We start from the raw sequence: 22,302 nt of genomic DNA, 5'->3' as shown, positions 1-22,302 counted from the left end.
CCTCCATTTCCACACTTTGATCGTCATCCTTAAAAAGTTCGTCCTGGATTTCATCTTCTAAATCATCTTCAGGATGATACGGATTATTATAGGCTCTTGAATTTCTTGATTTATTATTATTTATCCCGCATGTGTTTTGAGAAATAGATATGAAGACTAAAATAAATAAAATGTACTCATTACGATTTCTAACACATAATAATAATAATAATATATTCTTTATGTTTTTGTTTTGTGTGAGAGAAAATAAAAATAAATAAATATTTATTGTACACCAAAATATAAACAAACAGTAGTAATTACAAAAAAAAAAAGATGTACAAAGGCGATCTTATCGCTGAAGAGCGATTTCTTCCAGATAACCTTTGGGCACAGGACATGATATAGTATGTCGAATGACGGATAGGAAGTGTACAATATTCTTAAGGATAAATAAAAAATAGTGTATGATAGATTCATTAATTCATACAAATACACATATAAGTACAAATATCCATACATAAATAATCAAAATAGTATTAATATACGAGTATAAATGTAAAATATATATTGATAATATAAAATATGCATGTTAAAATTCTGAATATTATATGTTAAGGGACATATAGTACTTCTTTAGACGTTGCTTAAAACAGGCTGGAGTAGAAGCACGTCTTATTGAAAGCGGAAGAGAATTCCAAAGGCGGACAGCTTTAGCAGTGAAGGAATTAGAATAGAAGGAGGATTTATGGGAAGGAACTTTTAGAAGTAAATTGGAATCAGATCTAAGGGATCGCTCATGGGAATTGCAAAGATACGTGAACCGTTCTTTAAGATATTGAGGGGCATCAGGATTGAAAAGTACACAGTAAAGTAGGGAAAGTACATGAGTATTCCTGCGAAAACGAATCGGGAGCCACTTGAGTTTCTTGCGGAAATCGGAGACGTGGTCGTATTTGCGAAGCCCAAATACGAACCTTATACAAAGATTCTGGAGTCGCTCAAGCTTATTAAGTTGCTCCTCTGTAAGATCTAAGAAACATGCATCTGCATAGTCAAGAATCGGTAAAAGGAGTGATTGGGCTAGTGCAATTTTAGTAGGCAAAGGAAGAAAGAACTGAAGACGACGAAGTGACCCGACGGCTGCAAATATCTTTCTACTAAGTTCTGTTAATTGAGGTGACCAGGAGAGAAACTGATCTAGAGTTACTCCCAAATTCTTAACATTCTTGCTGTAGTTCAGAATTGTATTGTTAAATACTACAGGTTGTATAAGTGACCAGTCTATACAACTAATCAACTTTGGACTACCCACAATAATGACCTGGGACTTTGAAGGATTGACTTTTAACCCGAACGAGTTGCTCCATTTGTGAATGTTATTTAAGTCATTATTAAGTTGATTGATACCTGAGGGTAAGTCAGCCAGCTTAGAATGGGTATAAATTTGAAGATCGTCCGCATACAGGTGGTAGAGAGAAGAAATGTTTTTGCTGATTGAATTAATAAATAAAGAAAATAGGAGAGGAGACAACACGCCACCTTGCGGTACGCCGGCAACGACGTTAGCCCAGTCAGAGTAAGTATCATGAACTCGCAACCGTTGCCGGCGCCCATACAAGTAACTGTGAAACCATTCAATGACCGGTGGAGATATATTAAAGGAACGCAAGACAGAAAGCAAAATATCGAAATCCACAGTGTTGAAGGCATTACTGAAGTCAAGTAATGCCAACACCGTAAGACTTCGGTTATCCATAGCATGTCTAATGTCGTCAGAAATTTTGACAAGAGCAGTAACCGTGCTATGACCCCTCCGAAAGCCGGATTGGAAAGGATTTAAGAGGTTGTTCGAGGAAAGGAATAATGTTAGCTGTTGATGTACAAGACGCTCTAAAACCTTGGACAAGAAAGGTAGGATGGAGATGGGGCGAAATTCGGAAAACTCAGATGGATTAGGTTTTTTGGGTAAGGGAATTACTAGAGCGTCTTTCCAGCAGGAAGGAAAAGTACTGGAAGAGAAGGATTCGTTAAATATGTGTGTTATGATAGGAATGATGTGATCAATGATAGGGATAATCATTTTACGACTGACGGCGTCACAGCCCACTGCGCTAGAACAAACTGCTAGTACGTTCTCCTTAACACCACACTCGGATAATTGATAAAAATTAAAGGGAGAAAATTCAAATGGAGTTTGTATGGCTGAAAGGTGTGCAATAGTATTAGACTTGGTGGTACAATCGACAGTACACGAATTTGTGAAATGATTATTAAGACCATTGAGGTCGAAAGAATTAAAAGGTACAGTCTCTTTGATTTTGCCAACCCCAAGTGATTTTAAAAATTTCCATACCTTAGCAGGGTCTGTTTCTTCGAGTACAGATTTATGAATATGGCGTCGTTGTGCGTCTCTACATGCCCTGTTGCAGCGATTACGAGCTATCTTATACCTTTCCCAATTAGACGAACTTGTATTGGACTTGTATTTCGCTTTGGCCCTGTTTTTCTGGTCTTGCAGAGCTTTAATATCAGCTGTAAGCCATGGAGCTGGAAGATGCTTAACACGCACGGGACGTACCGGGGCGTGAGCATCATAAAGATGGGTAAGTAGGGAATTAAAAATGGCAATTTTATCATCCACACTAGACGCACCAAGTACTGATGACCAGTCAATCTTAGCCGCATCTTCGCATAGTCTGTTCATGTCCATACCACCAAAATTGCGTTGCAGGAGGATTCTCGACTTAGCTTTAGGGGGTTTTATTTTATAAGAAACAAAAATGAGATCATGGTATGAGAATGCATCCGCAGAGCACTGGCCATGTTTTTCAACGTGGTCAGGTGAGGAGACAAGAATAAGGTCAAGAAGAGATGGAACACAGTTAGGAAAGGAGTGAGTGGCTTGAAGGGGGAGGATGTGCATATTGGCAGAATTAATGACGGAGCGTAGACGTGAAGATCTCCCGTCGAATTTTAGAAGGCACGTATTAAAATCCCCCATGATTACAGTATGACTATATAAAGGAGTAAACAACTCTAAAAGATTTTCAAAAGATGAGAAATAGTCAACAGTCAATGAGGGGTTGTAATACACGCCCAGAAGAATCTTGGTACGTGATAACGAAATTTCGAGGAAGAGATGATCTGGCCCGCATCCATCATTAGAAAGAGATTTATGAACGACTGAATATGGGATGTGAGCACGGAGATAGATGGCAACGCCGCCACCTGCCCGTCCAACACGATCGTTGCGAATGAGATGGAATCCAGGGAGGGAATAGGACGTGGACATTAAGCAAGGTTTAAGCCAAGATTCTGATACCATGATTGCATGAATATTCCCTATTTGAAAATTAGATAAAAGATCAGGATAATGACCAGGAATACTTTGTGCGTTTATGTGTACGACATTGAGATTGTTAGGAACATCGAGAAATTGAGAAACAAGATATCGGAAAGAGATGGAATACTTTGAAAACTACAGTCTAGACTGTGTACCTCAGAGGAGGAAGAGAAGGAATAGAAAGAGTTGTTGCTGTCGCTATCCATTAACGATAAATATAAATATAATAAATAAGAAAAATATGCTATATTTATCAAAATGAGACGATATGCAAGATAAATTAATATATGTGAGATACTACAGAAAAAAATACTTATATATAAAATACACATATACATATGATATGGCGACAATTTTACATTATCGCAATTAGTCGGCGTTATTCACCGAATTTCAAGTTATTTTATCGATTTTAGTGAATAATTTATGACAACTAACTTTATTTGTTGCATTGAGTTAAGGCAAAGCGAGAAATACTATTCTCACAATCTGAAGCTCAAGACTCTCTAAGAGGAGTTTCTTAACCTACACATATATAGAAACACAATACTGTTCAAATACGAGTATACTCGTAATACTGTAAGTAAGGTGTCCAACTTGGTCTGCATTTGTCCATGTTTGTTATGACGCTAATAAAGAGATGGGGTGCTAATAAAGGCTTCTCTTACACGGAGAAAGAGGCCTATGCCCAGCTGCAGATTGTTACACTTATAAGCGGAATCAATAAATCTATCAAATAAGGTATTTTAACTTGGTATCAAATAAGGTATTTAAGTCAGAGCTGTTACGAATGCGCTGTGAGGACAATTGGTGTAACGTCCTGGATTTGTAGATATAGTTGAAGATTGTCCATAAGCTACGGTAAGCGTTTTGCTATCCGAATGGTATTATTTTTTTACAGAAACACTGCCGACTTCAGTACATGTACCTATAAAGATGTAACGTTATTTGACCGCATCCGAATCAATTTAACTACTTCTGAATTCCTGACTTATACATGTATGTAAATAAAAAAGTGGGTGTCAGCTTCGACTCACGACTTCCTCTTTCAGATCGACTGTCTGAATAAGCACAAAAAAGGCTTACTAATCTAAAAAAAAGGACAACATATTAAATGGTAAATAAGCTAATCAAATAACGCAATCTATCTATCTAAGATGGCGTTATTAGAAAACGTCGTTATTCAATCAATCGGAACTCTATTGGGTTTCGATAGATGGCGTTACGAGCAACGTAACGAGGTCATTCGCTTGATAAATTTTACTACTCATATTTTTTTCATACTTATATGAAAAACGATTCTTAAGAATTAAACTCCAATAAAAAAAAATTCTAACAAAAAAAATAACAATTTACACAAGACACCGTCTGAGTGGTCAAATTGAAACAAAAACTAGAACATACCAAACTTAAATAAAAGGAATTTTAAAATCATAACTAAGCTTAAAATTTTACTTTTTTCAAATTAAATTTTTAAACGTTCAGTTAAGGATTTAACTCTGTGTTTTCATGTTAGGTGTCGCTTGAAAGTAAATCTGCAAATTTAAAATGGGTTTTTACAGAAATAGTATTCCGTAAGTATAATAAAAACGACATTCTCGGATATATATATATATATATCTTTTCATTTCTTTAAGTTCATGTATGATGTGGGGATGCATGTGGGGTAAGAAAACTGCTTACCATCAGGTTCACCGTGAGCAAGTCGTATAAGACGCCGCGTTGGCGCAACGGTTACAGCCATGGATTGTGCATGTTGCGCTGGCGGTTGCGGGTTCGATCCCCGCACATGACATACATTCGTATTGTCCATACAGCTGTTTGCTGTGGTCTGGGTGTTTGTGCAGTTCTTGCGGATCTCCCCACCGTGCCTCGGAGAGCACGTTAAGCCGTCGGTCCCGGTTGTTATCATGTACACCTGATAGTGGTCGTTACTCATAGTAAGAAATATATCCGCCAACCCGCATCGGAACAGCGTGGTGAATTAAGCTCTGATCCTTCTCCTACATGGGGAAAGAGGCCTATGCCAAACAGTGGGATGTTACAGGCTGAAGCGCGTGAAGCGTAAGTCTTATAAAAGTTTCTTAAGCGACTCTGCGCGGTTTCTTAATTCGACCGAATAGCTATATATATTTTTATGTATGTTCAGGGATAACTTCGTCGTTTATGAACCGATTTTGATAATTCTTTTTTTATTAGAAAGAAGATATCCCAAGGTTAGTACCATGATAAGGAAACCAGAATCTGATAATGGAATCCTAGAGATATCGAGGGGAACCCTCGCAAATCATAGTGACGACTAGTGCGTTTGTTAAACTTTTTCGTCAACTTACGTTGTATTACTTTTCGATGTAATTTAAGTCGGTTTTTTTTCGTATGCTGGTAAACACAATTATGTATTCTGCCTCAGTCTGTCGATGCAAATGAAGTCGATCTTTTTTCTTTGTAAATAAACACAATCATTTTTATACAGAACCTTATAATCTACACTTTTTATATTTTAATAATTTTATTGTAGGTATATAATAATTTTATTACATTTATTTACGATCGCAAACATTGAAATCAATTTTTCGATATTTTTAACCGACTTCCAAAAAAGGAGGAGGTTCTCAATTCGACTGTTTAACCGACTTCCAGAAAAGGAGTAGGTTCTCAATTCGACTGTATTTTTTTTAGTCGAAAGGTGGTGTGTGTCAATTGGTCCCATTTAAATTTATTTGAGACCTAACAACTACTTTTCGAGTTATATCTAATAATGCGTTTTTACTTGACGCTTTTTTCGTCGACCTACGTTGTATTATACCGCATAACATTCTACTGGATGTACCGATTTTGATAATTCTTTTTTTGCTGGAAAGTAGATATCCCTAGTTTAGTACCATGGTAAGGAAACCAGGATCTGATGATGTGATCTCAGAGAAATCGAGGGAAACTCTTGAAAATCCGCAATAACTTCTTACTGGGTGTACCGATTTTGATAATTTTTTTTTGTTGGAAAGAAGATATCCCTAGCTTAGTATGATGATAAGGAAACCAGGATCTGATGATGGGATCCCAGAGAAATCGAGGAAAACTCTCGAAAGTCCGCGATAACTTTTTACTGGGTGTACCGATTTTAATAATTTTTAATTTAATCGAAAGCTGGTGTTTGTCATGTGGTCACATTTAAATTTCATCGAGATCTGATTACAATTTTTGGAGTAATCTTTGATAATGCGTATTTACTTGACTATTTTTCGTCTACCTACGTTGTATTACTTGTCGATATTATTGAAGTCTGTTTTTCTTCGTTTGCCTGCAAACACAATTATATTTTTTTTAAGCCATTGTACGAAAGAAAAAAGGTCATTGTACGAAATTCTACGTGCTTCGCGTCCGTACTATAAATAATATCAGAGTTTATACAGCATTTGTTGTAAGTAATTTTTAATAACATAATTGTTTTTGTTTTTGATTTGAAAAAAAAAAACGAGTGTTAGACCACACGACTGCGATGATATATGGGCTTAACTTAAGAACAGATGACAGTTGCTCGTGTGCTTATAGGAATAGATGTTTAGTTAATATATACTATTAATTAATAAAAGTCTTATAGCCATTACAAAGTACAGTAATAAAAATACAAGTACATTACAGTAACAAAAAAAATTGAGTATATTTGTATTATTTTGTCTATATTTTGGCCGTTCCACTAAAGGCCCACATCGCCATCGACCATGACCGCTGAAATTATTATTCCACCAACGTAAAATGGCTGCGGGCGTTGTAGGTAAATTTTATAAATGTAACGCATATTTGAGCGCGGTCAAGTGTCAACTGTCTGCTTGCAATAAGGCGGCATAGTGAAAACATGCAACTGTGGGAATTGTGGGTAAATATTTCGCATGGATTGGAGCAAAACTTATCAAACTTATATTATGTACGACAACATTCACCATTTGACATTGATAGTTGTTTTTTTTTAATTTCTTAAAGGGAAATCCTTATTGATGAAAGTCAACTTTGACCCACCTATATTTTGTAGGCGAAGCTGGCGCGATGTGGTTGCGAACAGTGACGTCATCTATGACATTGAGCGATCGCTCGTGACGATTACGAGCCTTAGGTGGAACAATAGAAAAGGCGTTGCGGTCGTTACGGTCGCTTAGTGGAACACACCCTTTGTGTTACGTGACATTAATGTTTTGACATATGATCAGTAGTACCAATACTATTAGCAATTAAGATTTAAACTATCGAGTTAAATATCTCATATTGTAAAAATTTCTATCAAAAAATCCTAATAAACTATGCAAAACATTTTGGGGTAAACATTTTAATTTGTAGCCCGTAAGCTCCTTAAGAATTGCTTGTTCACGCTGTTTCTAAACTGTGTGTAAAATAAAAAGACAGTAGTCGATGAAAGAACTTTGTATTTACAATTTGTCATCAAATTTACAATCCTGATCACCTGAAAAATGTAAAATTAAATATGACACTTTGAAATCTTTTCTTAGTCATGCTTTTCCTATTTAACTACTACTAATCGGGCACAAACATACTTGATTTATTTTTCGTTTATTTGACTTTCAATGGAACTGTATTGTATTCCAAAACCTTATTGCTTATATTCTACTGTTAGTATATTATTTTTTAATGCTTGTAATATGAAGCTTATCTCTAAAAGCTCTTCGTCATTCGTAGTCAATTAAAAAGTGGAGTAATTATGTATAAAAAATGCAAGAATGGCAAAAGTTTGTTTACAACTGCAGCATTCTTTATGAAGTTTTTATATAACGAGATATTTTTTCTTTAAATAATAGGTTGTCTATAAAGTTGGTTTACGGACGATAGTTTAACGTGACAACGTCATAACAACACATCTCCTCGGACCTATAGGCCAATCGAGTGGAAGAGAGAGAGGTGCGGCGCGAGCGTACATTGAGCGTAACGAGACAATGAATCATCCTTTTTCGTGCATGCTGCCGGCGTTCATCGATTTATTAGACGTTTCGACGTCAAAACATTTTTGGTAACAATATTAAAAAATATAAATTTAATTAAAGTCTGTTATACCTTTTTGAGTTTACAGCTTGACAATAGCAGAAATATTTTTTAACTCGGTAGCCAGATTTCATGGCAGTATGCTATGACAGACGGGGTAGAGTCCTGTTTATTGTAAGCTACGGTAACAACTTACCATCAGGAGGACTGAAATTTTTTTGTCACCTTTTTAGTATAAAAATGTTTTTTTTTACATAATATTGAAAACATTAAAGTAAGTATAAATAACTTAAATAAATTTAAATACCAAGTTTTCCTGTATCCCTGCAATTAATAAATTTGAGAACTCTATCTTCGTCTGTTGGTTCCGAGACTCTGCCCTTTGCTTCATTCAAATTGGCGAGAAACGGCGCTGACTGCATGCAAGGCTCTCTTTTTACTAATTTTAATTCTGAAATCATATAACTATATTTTTTACTGTGTGGTTACGGAAGTAATGAATATAGCCCTTTCTCCCCCGTGGGTGTCGTAAGAGGCAATAAAGGGATAATACAGTTCCACTACCACCTTGAAACTTAAAAAGCCGGCTGATGGCGTGATAACCATCCAACTGCTCGCTTTCAAACACACAGGCCGAAGACGGGCAGCAGCGTCTTCGGTACGACAAAGCCAGCCCTGGCCATCAACCCGCCAGCCCATATTTTTCCGACGTGCATAAATTATTATTTTATTATTATATTTCAACTTAAATTAGTTAGGGAATTAGTGAGTATTAAAATTGTAAGTCGTTAATCTAGTCGAAATGTGTAATATGAAAAATATTGATGTAACAGCAATCATTTTCGTCACTGTTTGAAGTGGAAAGCCGGCTTAGTGCTAACTTCATCAACGGGTTTGCTATTAAAGAAACAAGGCCTATAAGAATAGGAAAAAAACAATACACAATAGTCAATATATTAAAAATCTCGCTTACTACCATCTCCTCTGCCCCTAGGTTGCCTGGAAGAGATCGCTTTTCAGCGATAAGGCCGCCCTTTGTACCTGATGATACTCTGTTTAAGTCCATAATATGTATTATTTCTGTTTTGGTGTACAATAAAGTGTATTGTTATGTTATGTTATGTTACTCGCTACACTCGCCTAAAACGAATCATTCACGATCTTAGCAATCAAACATTTAAAATAATTCAATAACTTACTTTCATCGGGATATTTACAGTTGAACTGTCTTAAATGACAGGGACTTAAAAAAGTCTTGTAAATTTTGTGTCCACATTCCGCACACACCATCATTTCACGAACCGGACATACGGATGGACAATCATTTCCGTATTGGTCATAGTCCACTGCAATGCAATTAACATGACACGACAAGTATGAGTTTATAAATAAACATATAAAGGCGCATATAGACAGGAGTCGAAATGTAAGTTAAAATTTCTACTAATTGTGGGGTGTAATTAAACCTTACATGGCGAAATTTCAATTTTTTATAACTAATCCAGATAACGTTGCCTAAATCTCGCGTTGGCGCAGCGGGCATAGCACTGGCTGTTGCGCTGGAGATCGCGGGTTCGATTTCCACTCATGACAGACATTTGTATCAGCCATATAGATGTTTGTCGTGGTCTGGGCGTTGTGCTTGTGTATTGCGTGTGTTTCTGGACCCCCGACACAGGAGAAAATCCTTCTGTGAGCCGTTGAGTGTAAATCGTTTATTTATTTAAAAAAATCAGTGGCGTAACGGGGGGGGGGGCAGAGTCGCGAGTGGCACAAGAAAGTGGGGTGGCACAATCATCACCGTTTTATTTAATTGACAAACAAAAGTAATTTAAAATCTCGTCCGCAATGTGTCACATATAGAATATAGTAGAATGAAGGAGGAGGTCCTCCTTTATTGACGTCGGTTAATGAATTTAATTAAAAGTTTGCTTGCAATGAATTTGTTAATTTAATTTAGTAAAAACAAGTGAATGAAATCGTAAGGGTGTTAAATTTTCGTTGGGCCCCGGATGGTAAAAAATCACCCTACGCCACTGACCTAAGTATTCATATTCCGTTTTAATATTGAACACAAAATAGCTTACACGGAAAAGACAAGGCACTGGCAAAAAGTGATTAAAAAAATGAACTTTACTACCAACAGCCTTCAGGAGTATATCATTTTTATTTGAGGAACCAACACACCAACACAATCACAAACCCTCAGATAAACATTTGCATGGCTTATACAAAGATTTTTCACACACATAAATGATCACGTGACTGAGTCAGTTCGTTTCTATGACCACGATAACGTGTCGTCAGAACTAAGTTCGTTGGTAAAAGGCGTTCCTTGAGGATGGCGTGTCCGATTCTATCACATGTTATAGTCATTAGTATAGATTTTTTAATGAGGTAGGGCACAACAGGGTATATCCTGCTCAAAATCTGGAGCAGCCCGTCTAGGGAAGTACCTCAACCTGACAGATCATAGCTAAATATCTCAAGAAGTGTTTTGTGTCTGTGTTAGTAAGATAGTCAGAGCTTATGGGGAGGGTCGCAGTTAAGGTCGACGACGCGCTTGCGATCCTTCTGGTGTTGCAGGCGTATAATAAAAGTTTGTGAATCCTTTTAATGAATATATACATTCAGCACAAAACCTTATAAGTAGTTACTGTAGTGTCTTAAACAATCGATTAATTTAATGTATAAATACTTTGTACTAATATTAGAAAGAGAATAAAATTGGTTTTCGTTTGTTTGATAACTATTATAATTATATTGCTGCGTGGCTACGGCACTAAAGAATTTAGCCACCCCCTCTCTTCCCGTGGGTGTCGTAAGAGGCGACTAAGGGATAACACAGTGCCGCTACCACCTTGGAACTTAAGAAGCCGACCGATGGCGGGATAACCATCCAACTGCTGGCTTTGAAATACACAGGCCGAAGACGGGCAGCAGTGTCTTCGGTGCGACAAAGCCAGTACTGCGGTCACCAACCCGCCTGCCCAGCGTGGTGACTATGGGCAAAACACATGAGTTCACGTTATTTTTGGCGTAAACTTGTGGAGGTCTATGTCCAGTAGCGGACTGTTTAAGCTGTAATGATGATAATTATATTATCTGTGTGTATCACTACAATATCTATAATACATGCTTAATATAGTAAAGGAACACTGATAGTTTTTGCAACCGCGCGAAGCCGGGGCGAGGCGGGTTGCTAGTATTTGATGAACAAAAGCTAGTCCACATGTATTAAAACTGCTTTAACCAGAAGCTTTATGACTGAGTTATGGTGGACTATAATTTAACGGGAGAAAATGAAAAATCTTGTATCCCACGCAAGCGAATCGCGCGAATCTATTATCTAATAAATTATTACCATCTTTTTCCTTTATGTCGTAGTCCGGACCTAAATTAAGATCTGGTATATACTCGTATAACCGTTTTTCGTCACTGGTTTGCTGTAATTATAATAACCAATATTAATAGTTTAATTGATATTCATGCACACAACTCCCTGAAAATACTGGTGAAATGTGTTTGATCAGATTTGCCTGTATGGAATTGCAAATATATAATAACTAGCTGACCCCGCAAACGTTGTTTTGCCATATATTTTATTAACCCCCTTAATCCCCCCTCCTTTTAACTTAGTGGTATGAAAAATAGATGTTGTTCGATTACCATTACCAGACCTACCCAATATGCACACAAAATTTCATGAGAATCGGTCAAGCCGTTTCGGATGGCGAAGTGGCTTCTTCCGGACCTGAACAGATATAATATCATAAATAACGGTTCGTTATTAAACAGGTTTGTTATTTTTGTTAGCGTCCTGTCGTTGGCGCATTGGCGCGTTGGCACGTTGGCGCATTGGCGTGTTGGCGTGTTGGCGTGCTGGCGTATTGGCGTGTTGGCGTATTGGCGTGTTGGCGTATTGGCGTGTTGGCGTATTTGCGTGTTGGCGTATTGGCACATTGGCGTGTTGGCGTGTTGGCGCATTGGCGTATTGGCGTGTTGGCGTGTTGGCGTGTTGGTGTGTTGGCGTATTGGCGTATTGGCGTGTTGGCGGGTTGGCGCATTGGCGTGTTGGCGTGTTGGCGTATTGGCGTGTTGGCGTGTTGGACTGTTGGCGTGTTGGCGTATTGGCACATTGGCGTGTTGGCATGTTGGTGTGTTGGCATGTTGGCGTATTGGCGTGTTGGCGTGTTGGCGTGTTGGCGTATTGGCGTGTTGGCATGTTGGCGTGTTGGACTGTTGGCGCGTTGGCGTATTGGCACATTGGCGTGTTGGCGTATTGGCGTGTTGACCTGTTGGCGTGTTGGCGTATTGGCGCATTGGCGTATTGGCGTGTTGGCATGTTGGCGTGTTGGACTGTTGGCGCGTTGGCGTATTGGCACATTGGCGTGTTGGCGTATTTGCGTGTTGGCGTGTTGGCGTATTGGCACATTGGCGTGTTGGCGCATTGGCGTATTGGCGTGTTGGCGTGTTGGCGTGTTGGTGTGTTGGCGTATTGGCGTGTTGGCGGGTTGGCGCATTGGCGTGTTGGCGTGTTGGCGTATTGGCGTGTTGGCGTGTTGGCATGTTGGCGTGTTGGACTGTTGGCGCGTTGGCGTATTGGCACATTGGCGTGTCGGCGTATTTGCGTGTTGGCGTGTTGGCGTATTGGCACATTGGCGTGTTGGCGCATTGGCGTATTGGCGTGTTGGCGTGTTGGTGTGTTGGCGTATTGGCGTGTTGGCGGGTTGGCGCATTGGCGTGTTGGCGTGTTGGCGTATTGGCGTGTTGGCGTGTTGGACTGTTGGCGTGTTGGCTTATTGGCACATTGGCGTGTTGGCGTGTTGGTGTGTTGGCATGTTGGCGTATTGGCGTGTTGGCGTGTTGGCGTGTTGGCGTATTGGCGTGTTGGCGTGTTGGACTGTTGGCCTGTTGGCGTATTGGCACATTGGCGTGTTGGCGTGTTGGTGTGTTGGCGTATTGGCGTGTTGGCGTATTGGCGAGTTGGCATGTTGGCGTGTTGGATTGTTGGCGCGTTGGCGTATTGGCACATTGGCGTGTTGGCGTATTGGCGTGTTGACCTGTTGGCGTGTTGGCGTGTTGGCGCATTGGCGTATTGGCGTGTTGGCATGTTGGCGTGTTGGACTGTTGGCGCGTTGGCGTATTGGCACATTGGCGTGTTGGCGTATTTGCGTGTTGGCGTGTTGGCGTATTGGCACATTGGCGTGTTGGCGCACTGGCGTATTGGCGTGTTGGCGTGTTGGCGTATTGGTATGTTGGCGTATTGGCGTGTTGGCGGGTTGGCGCATTGGCGTGTTGGCGTGTTGGCGTATTGGCGTGTTGGCGTGTTGGACTGTTGGCGTGTTGGCTTATTGGCACATTGGCGTGTTGGCGTGTTGGCGTGTTGGTGTGTTGGCATGTTGGCGTATTGGCGTGTTGGCGTGTTGGCGTGTTGGCGTATTGGCGTGTTGGCGTGTTGGACTGTTGGCGTGTTGGCGTATTGGCACATTGGCGTGTTGGCGTGTTGGTGTGTTGGCATGTTGGCGTATTGGCGTGTTAGCGTGTTGGCGTGTTGGCGTATTGGCGTGTTGGCATGTTGGCGTGTTGGACTGTTGGCGCGTTGGCGTATTGGCACATTGGCGTGTTGGCGTATTGGCGTGTTGACCTGTTGGCGTGTTGGCGTGTTGGCGCATTGGCGTATTGGCGTGTTGGCATGTTGGCGTGTTGGACTGTTGGCGCGTTGGCGTATTGGCACATTGGCGTGTTGGCGTATTTGCGTGTTGGCGTGTTGGCGTATTGGCACATTGGCGTGTTGGCGTGTTGGCGCATTGGCGTGTTGGCGTGTTGGCATGTTGGCGTATTGGCGTGTTGGCGTGTTGGCGCATTGGTGTATTGGCGTATTGGCATGTTGGCGTGTCGGCGTGTTGGTGTGTTGGCGTATTGGCGTGTTGGCGTATTGGCATGTTGGCGTGTTGGAGTGTTGGCGTGTTGGAGTGTTGGCGTGTTGGCGTATTGGCACATTGGCGTGTTGGCGTGTTGGCGCATTGGCGTATTGGCGTGTTGGCGTGTTGGTGTGTTGGCGTATTGGCGTGTTGGCGTGTTGGCGTGTTGGCGTATTGGCACATTGGCGTGTTGGCGTAATGGCACATTGGCGTGTTGGCGTGTTGGCGCATTGGCGTATTGGTGTGTTGGCGTGTTGGTGCATTGACGTATTGGCGTGTTGGCATGTTAGAGTGTTAGCGTGTTGGCGTGTTGGAGTTTTGGCATGTTGGCGTGTTGGCGTATTGGCGTGTTTAAGTTAAGTGGACCACAAAAAAAATGTCAATGTTTCCGGTTTTAGTAATTTTCCAATATCCAATGAAACAAAACTAATGAATGAAAACTATTGCTAACAGGCGTCAGATGTAGCCCGGACGACGACCACTGACTACTGCGCTCAGTCAGGCGTTATACACATTATATAATTTATATGTTGAAAGCCGGTAGAGATAACTCTAGAAGAAGTTTCTTCCAGCTAACCTGCGGTAGTTGTTTTATTTATTTTTTATTTTATTACTGGACTTTCATTTGGACAAAATCTCTGTGTTGTTACGGCAATAAAATATATAGCCGCCCCCTGTCTTCCCGTGGGTGTCGTAAGAGGTGACTAAGAGATAACACAGTTCCACTACCACCTTGGAACTTAAAAAGCCGACCGGTGGCGGGATAACCATCCAACTGCTGGATTTGAAACACACAGGCTGAAGACGGACAGCAGCGTCTTCGGTGCGACAAAGCCAGCCCTGCGGTCACCAATCCGCCTGTCCACCGTGGCGACTATGGCAAACACACATGAGGAGCTTGAACTTGCGGAGGCCAATGTCCAGCAGTAGACTGTATCAAGATAAAGTGAAGATGATGATGATGATGAACACGGAATCAACTATCTGTTTAAGCGTTATACTGACTTGATAGTCAGTCACTCAGTCCACTGCTGGACAAAGGCCTCACTGAGTTCGCGCAAGACATCCCGGTTTTTCGCAATATAACAATATATTTATATATAATTATTAGCTGTGCCCGCGGCTTCGCCCGCGTTTAAATCAGTGAGTCACAAAGTTTTCACGGCAAACTTCCAGTGAAACTCAAAATCTCATCAAAATCGGCTTAGTCGTTCCGTAAACCTTCCTCTTGAAGCCCTCTCTCCATTGGTAAAACCGCATGAAAAGCCGTTCAGTAAATTTTGAGGGAATCGATCACATACACTTTTGGGGACTTATTGTTATAATACACTAACTGTTGCCCGCGACTACGTTCGCGTGGTTATGAAGATATGCATTACTATCAAGATGTTTAAGCAAATTATTTTTTTATTTCAGTCACTTGAAATGCTTATCACGCTGAGTAATTTTTTAAAAGGCACAATTTAGTATAATTTATTAGTTATTTTTATAAAACCTTTCTATACACCACATTTTTAGTTTTATTTTCAGGCTGCAGTATAAATAACCCAGCAGGCGAACTTATAGCTGCTGTATATGTTTCATACAAACTGTCAACTCCAATCAAACGCCCTTAGCAGTGGAATATCAAAAAATCCGTTCTTAGCGGACGTTTACTAACTATAATCTAATCTAACCTCCCTGCTACATTTCATCTTTGTCCATCCTGGATGGATAGACCATCCAGCGGTTTTTGAGTTCTCGTGATGAGTCAGTGACCTTTCTCTTTTATATATATAGATTACGATGCATTATTTAGACTCCTTTTCACCATATATAGAGCATACATTTTAAATTTCGTCTCTTACTTTAAAAACACAGGCCTTTCATACAAACTTCCGACGCCCGTTTTATCCTCTTAGGTGTCGAGTTTCGTAAAATTCGTTCTTAGCGGATGTTTACGTCCTATACAAAACCTACTTGCCAAATTTCAAGTATATAGGTGTTATAGTTTCGGAGATTTCGCGATGAGTGAGTCAACCTACCATCCCCCGTTTTAACCCCAAAAGGGAGTTGGTTTCTAAAGATACATTATTTGGACATCTTGTCACCATCTATAGATCATACATTTTAAATTTCAAGTATCTTACTTCAAAAACATAGGACTTTCATACAAACTTCCAACCCCTGTTTTATCCCTTAAGGGGTCGAGTTTCGTAAAATCCGTTCTTAGCGGATGTCTACGTTCTATAAGGACCCTACATGTCAAATTTCAAGTTTGTAGGTCTTATAGTTTCGGAGATTTCGATAAGTGACCTTTCGCTTTTATATATATTATAGATATCGCACCTTTCTGCGTACAGAAAAAAAATTAAAATATGACATTAAGACGTCGCCGATTAAGAAAATTCGTTCAAATTAAACGTTGCTGAAAAAGTTTAAGTTACTGATAAACTTTATCAGCAAGAGGTAAAATGAAATTTAAGGGGGACTAAGAAGCGTTTGCTTTAAAAAAATATTATAGTTTTTAGACTCCCGTTTGCAAATAGAAATATTTGAATTATAAAGTGGGTGTTTGATAGTTAAAATGAAAAAATCTATCATAATTTTTTATTCGCTTAACTATATCGTGTGTCAGTCATATACAAATACTATACATCTAATATATGTGTACCTGTTTGTTTTTATTAGGATCTTCGTCTTCATCTCCTTTTTCATCATCTACATTTGGTGATTCTGTTTATAAATGTATAATTAGTATAACCTCTTATGAAGGTAGATCACAGAGGGAAATATCTTTGGGAAAATCTTGGGCAACCCAACTAGAGAAATAGTCAATCATACAGAAAACCATAGATAACTTAACTGAGGTAGCACAGCAGGAAGCTGCTCAAAATATGAAACAGCCCGCCTGGATTAGTACCTCGACCTTACAGAAGATCACAGTTAAATAATACTGTGTTCAAGCAGTTTTTCATTCCTGTTGGTGAGTAATAAGTGGTGGTAGTGCTACTGATGTTGCAGGCGTTTAAAGGCTACTGTAACCGCCTAATATCAAGTGAACCGTACGCTTGTTTGATGATCTAGTTATATAAAAAAATATATAAATAATATTGCTCTCAAAAGTATTGCAATCCTGTGGTGAGTAAGGTAGCCAAAGTTTCTGGATAGGGTCAGGACGCACTTGCGACGTTACTAGCGTTGCATGAGTCTTAGCCTACGGTAATCGATTGACATCTGTACGGAACCGTACGCTTGTTTGCGCTCTCAGAAGTTTAAAAAAGTGCGTGCATACAAAGAACACGTGTCAGAAGTGAAACTTCTTTGGCAAACTAATTTTTAAGTCTGATAAAAACGTTGCCATTTCATCAAAACGTTGCCATTTTATCCGTAAAAATGTTACCCTCAAACGCCTCAAGAAGTTTCACTTCAAAAAATTCTTTGATAGACAGCAATAAAGACGTTGTAATAATCAGTGTTTGCTATACAGTCAATTATACTGTCACTTATACTGTCAATGGAATTCCTTATACGTATAAGTATTAGTAGCCAGTATTATTATTAAAAAAAAATTGTGTGTCTATTCCTATTTACTATTAATGTCAAGATGAGTGAACCTACACGGGTGGGCTGGTTAATAATAAAAGTTGTAGGTGAAATATACATATAATATTTCGCATTACCTTTTTTATCTTCCTCGTTGTCATTTCCATTGCTCTCATTTGATGCATTAGACGTATTACCTTCTGATATACAAAAAAGTAACAAACATTATTAATAATTAAAATTACTATACAAATAAATAAAACTCTGTCTGTTTGCAATATAAAAATAACCGCTTTTTACTAAATGCATATGTACACACGGTACATAATTATATCAAAATAACATTTTTTACTATTTTTGTCTGTCTGTTTGTTTGATGATCCAGATAATCTCTGGAATGGCTGGACAGATAGCTGATGTTATATAGAGTAACTTAGGCTACTTTTATTTTAGAAATTTATTTATTTTATATCATCATTACAGCCTATACAGTCCACTGCTGGACATAGGCCTCCACAAGTTTACGCCAAAAATAACGTGAACTCATGTGTTTTGCCCATAGTCACCACGCTGGGCAGGCGGGTTAGTGACCGCAGTACTGGCTTTTTCGCACCGAAGACGCTGCTGCCCGTCTTCGGCCTGTGTATTTTAAAGACAGCAGTTGGATGGTTATCCCGCCATCGGTCGGCTTCTTAAGTTCCAAGGTGGTTGTGGAACCTTGTTATCCCTTAGTCGCCTCTTACGACACCCACGGGAAGAGAGGGGGTGGCTAAATTCTTTAGTGCCGTAGCCACACAGCACTATTTATTTTATAACTGCGAACTAAACAATATTTTTTTTTAGTTCATCGTTTATACAACGTTAGTGAAATTCTATTTTTATTTATTTTTAGTTTTGTTGTGAATTACCTTCAACGTCTTCGTTGTTACTGACAACCTTTTCATCTGTCATGTCCGCCTCACCTTAAAATTTCGATAAAAAATTGTACTATAATGAATTAGACTATTCTAATAATGTTGCGCGTAGTTGCCTCGAACATTGGCGGTTGCTTATATATCTTAATTATTATCTGTCAATAAAAAAGTATATATGACTATAAATTTTGCAAATTACCCCTCACGAGTTAATTTTGAGGTAAAAAATTTAAACACCATAACACTTTTTTTTCATCCTTTTTGTTGTTTTTTTTTTTTACTTAATCACTCTTGCGCTTATGAGTCCCGCGGCAACATCATTTCTCATCACCATGGGTAGACTGGTAGAGATCTCTTTTAGAGATAAGTTCGGCCTTGCCAACATCCCTTATATAAATGATTTGTAATTATGTTTTTTTTAAAGTGCAATAAATAATAATAATAATAAGATGTAATAATATCATTACTAACATCGCTTTAGTGCAGTGGAGCGTGTTTCGTGTATGTGCTTAAATTCCGGGTTCGGTTTCCAATTGGGATAAATATATATTATGTATTTGTGAAAATATTTCTTTCCGGTCTAGGTATCTGTTTTTTTGGTCTCCCCTCCAGTCGGTCCCGGTTGTTATCATAGACACCTGATACCAACCGTTCAACATCGTAACTCATACTAGAAAATATATCCACCAGCCCACAGAGGAGCAGCGTGGTGGATTAAGCTCGAATCCACCTCTTACACGGAGCTTATGGCTCAGCAGTGTGTTACAGGCTGAATCAACTTATAATATTAGTGAGGACAAATTATTAAACAACTATTTACCATCGTTATCCCGTTTCACCCGTTTTAAATCTAGAACAAAATATTACATTACTTTATAAGTTGTAAATTCAATAGAACGTGTTATTAAGTTGGCGTCTAGAGTCATAGATACGTCATAAATGCAACCACATATTTAAGATAGTTGTGATCCTCTAGGCAAAAAGGACCAGCCCTCTTGTCATCAGAAAAGGACTAATAAATACGGCTTATTACTTATTTATTTAACACTTTATTGCACATTTGAAATTACGTGAGAAACATAATAATATTAAAACTTCAAAAAAAAAACGCAAAGGCGATTTTATAATATAATAATAAATAAATAATAAATAATATATTTATATATAATAGTTATCTCTTACGGACAAACTCTAAAAACAGAGAAAATTAAAAAATAATAATAAAATAAACCATAATGTACGAAAAGTAATATGGTTATGATTATGACTAATATTTTTACAGCAGAACATCATAATGTGCAATATTTAATTTTTTTAACCGACTTCCAAAAAAGGAGGAGGTTCTCAATTCGACTGTATTTTTTTATAATAATAATAATAATAATATATAATAATAATAACATTTATTTCAGGACTAGCCCATATAGTGTTAGTAACAATATTTCTTATAACCTAGTGTTAGTACAGAAAATTTAAAATTGAAAATTTATGACATTTTTATATTTACATTCTATTACATTATTCATATTACATGGAGCTTTATCCAATGTCGCAGCATAGGACTCTCCCATCGATCTACAAACACTTTCAGAATACTATTGTGGCTTGGTGGTTATGTATGTTACATCAGAACTATTGACCGGGTGGACCGATTTCAACATTTTTTTTTAATTGAAAGATGGTGTGTGTCAATTCGTCCCATTTAAATTTATTTGAGATCTAACAACTACTTTTCGAGTTATATCTAATAATGCGTTTTTACTTGACGCTTTTTTCGTCGACCTACGTTGTATTATACCGCATAACTTTCTACTGGATGTAATAATTTTGATAACTCTTTTTTTGTTAGAAAGGGGATATCCCTAGTTTAGTACCATGATAAGGAAACCAGGATCTGATGATGGAATCCCAGAGAAATCGAGGGAAACTCTCGAAAATCCGTAATAACTTTTAACTGGGTGTACCGATTTTGATAATTTTTAATTTAATCGAAAGCTGATGTTTATCATGTGGTTACATATAAATTTTATCGAGATCTGATAACTACTTTTTGAGTAATCTTTGATAACGCGTAGTTAATTAACTATTTTTTCGTCAATCTACGTTGTATTACTCGTCGATGTACTTGAAGTCAAACACAATTTTTTTTTAATGTCACTAGGTCGGCAAACAAGAGTACGGTTCACCTGATGGTAAGCGATTACCGTAGCTTATAGACGCCTGCAACACCAGAAGCATCGCAAGCGCGTTGCCGACCCAATCCCCAAACCCCCCCGGGGCTCTGGTCACCTTACTCACCAGCAGGAACACAATACTGCTTGAAAACATCAACATATTGCTGTGATCTTCTGTAAGATCGAGGTACTACCCCAGTCGGGCTGCTCCATATTGTGAGCAGGAAATTCCTGCTGTGCCCTACCTCAGTTAAGAACAAGAAATATACACAAAATACTTACTCGTATCCTTATTATTGACTTCATTGTGTTGACAGTGTTTCATAGGGACTATTACGGCATCAATTTCTATGAAAATACATAATTAAACGTGTTAAATATTAGGTACCCTTATTGTAAAAAAAAAAACATAAAATAATAACAACACGCAATGACTTGTAGGAGCGTAACAACAACCAAAAATATCAGACACAAACGAAACTTTCTTACTACTAGCTTCTATGTGCAGCTTTGCCCACACTAAGCCAGGAGAGACGTTGTTTGTGGAACGGTAACGTTATTGGGCGACCTCAAATTCAGTTAAAAGGAATACATTTTTCCCGTTTTAGCAACATTTTTAATAGACACTCCACTAATATTCGTTGTATTATTAATTGTTTTATTGTTATTGTTTATATAAATTGACCAATCTTATGAAAAACCATGGGTGAACTAGTAGTTCCCGAGATTACCGCGTTCAAACCAACTCTTCAGTTTTATAATATAGATTATTACCTTGATGACACGTTGCGTATTGTATCTCGCATTTGTTTATTGCTAGTATATACGTTCCTTTATGTTTTTCATTATTCTTCTTAATTTTCACGCACACCGGATCTTCTACTGGTGGACATTTTATATTTTTACAACCTTTGTTAATAGTTTTATTTATATTTTGTGACTCTGGTCGTAGTGAATACGACTCTTTTTGCACTACCACTGAAAATATATGTTTTTAATGTCTTATTTTTATTAAAAAATATTGTTAAATTATAATAAAATTCAATTAACCTAATATAAGTGTTAATAAGTAAAACAACATATTTTTAAATATTTCAAAACTTAGCTACTACTTATAAACTAGCAACGCCTTTTGTATTAAAAATTCTAATAACTCGCGTCGCTGACTACAATAACATTTTACGAGTCATTTTTGTTATCAGCATGTTTGATGGTAACTAAAGTAAAATTTTATTAACATTTTTAAAATAACAATGATTTTTTTTTTAATGATTTTTTTCCTTTTGATTAAGTTCTATTAATCATACATTTTGCTACGTGCATTTTTGAAGTTAACTTCTTTTGGTGCGTTAGCGAAAAATGATGAGAGTAAAATTTATACGATGCGCGCGCATGTGTCACAAAAAAAAAACCGACACCCTGAAGTTAGTTAGTCAACGGAGAAGAAGTTAGCA

At 38.3% G+C, this 22,302-nt stretch overlaps 1 protein-coding gene and 1 long non-coding RNA gene across 2 annotated transcripts; both read right to left on the bottom strand.

Annotated features, from left to right (window-relative positions):
• Nucleotides 1–7,725: 7,725 nt before the first annotated feature.
• Nucleotides 7,726–22,038, bottom strand: LOC123666033. Its single transcript, XM_045600243.1, has 10 exons — nucleotides 22,032–22,038; nucleotides 21,623–21,757; nucleotides 19,495–19,524; nucleotides 18,669–18,722; nucleotides 17,898–17,960; nucleotides 16,889–16,950; nucleotides 11,676–11,757; nucleotides 9,511–9,657; nucleotides 8,619–8,762; nucleotides 7,726–7,778 (listed from the first exon to the last, which is right to left on the bottom strand). Exons 1-10 carry the CDS (start codon nucleotides 22,036–22,038, stop codon nucleotides 7,744–7,746), a joined length of 759 nt encoding a protein of 252 aa, XP_045456199.1. The 3' UTR covers nucleotides 7,726–7,743.
• LOC123665913 lies at nucleotides 16,940–18,714 on the bottom strand. Its single transcript, XR_006745120.1, has 3 exons — nucleotides 18,669–18,714; nucleotides 17,898–17,960; nucleotides 16,940–16,950 (listed from the first exon to the last, which is right to left on the bottom strand). It is a non-coding gene; the product is annotated as an uncharacterized LOC123665913 (long non-coding RNA).
• Nucleotides 22,039–22,302: the final 264 nt, after the last annotated feature.

Source organism: Melitaea cinxia, chromosome 25 (genome assembly GCF_905220565.1).
Source record: "Melitaea cinxia chromosome 25, ilMelCinx1.1, whole genome shotgun sequence".
In the NCBI taxonomy this organism is placed as follows: Eukaryota; Metazoa; Arthropoda; class Insecta; order Lepidoptera; family Nymphalidae; genus Melitaea; species Melitaea cinxia.
This window is presented reverse-complemented; position numbering and strand designations above follow the sequence as displayed.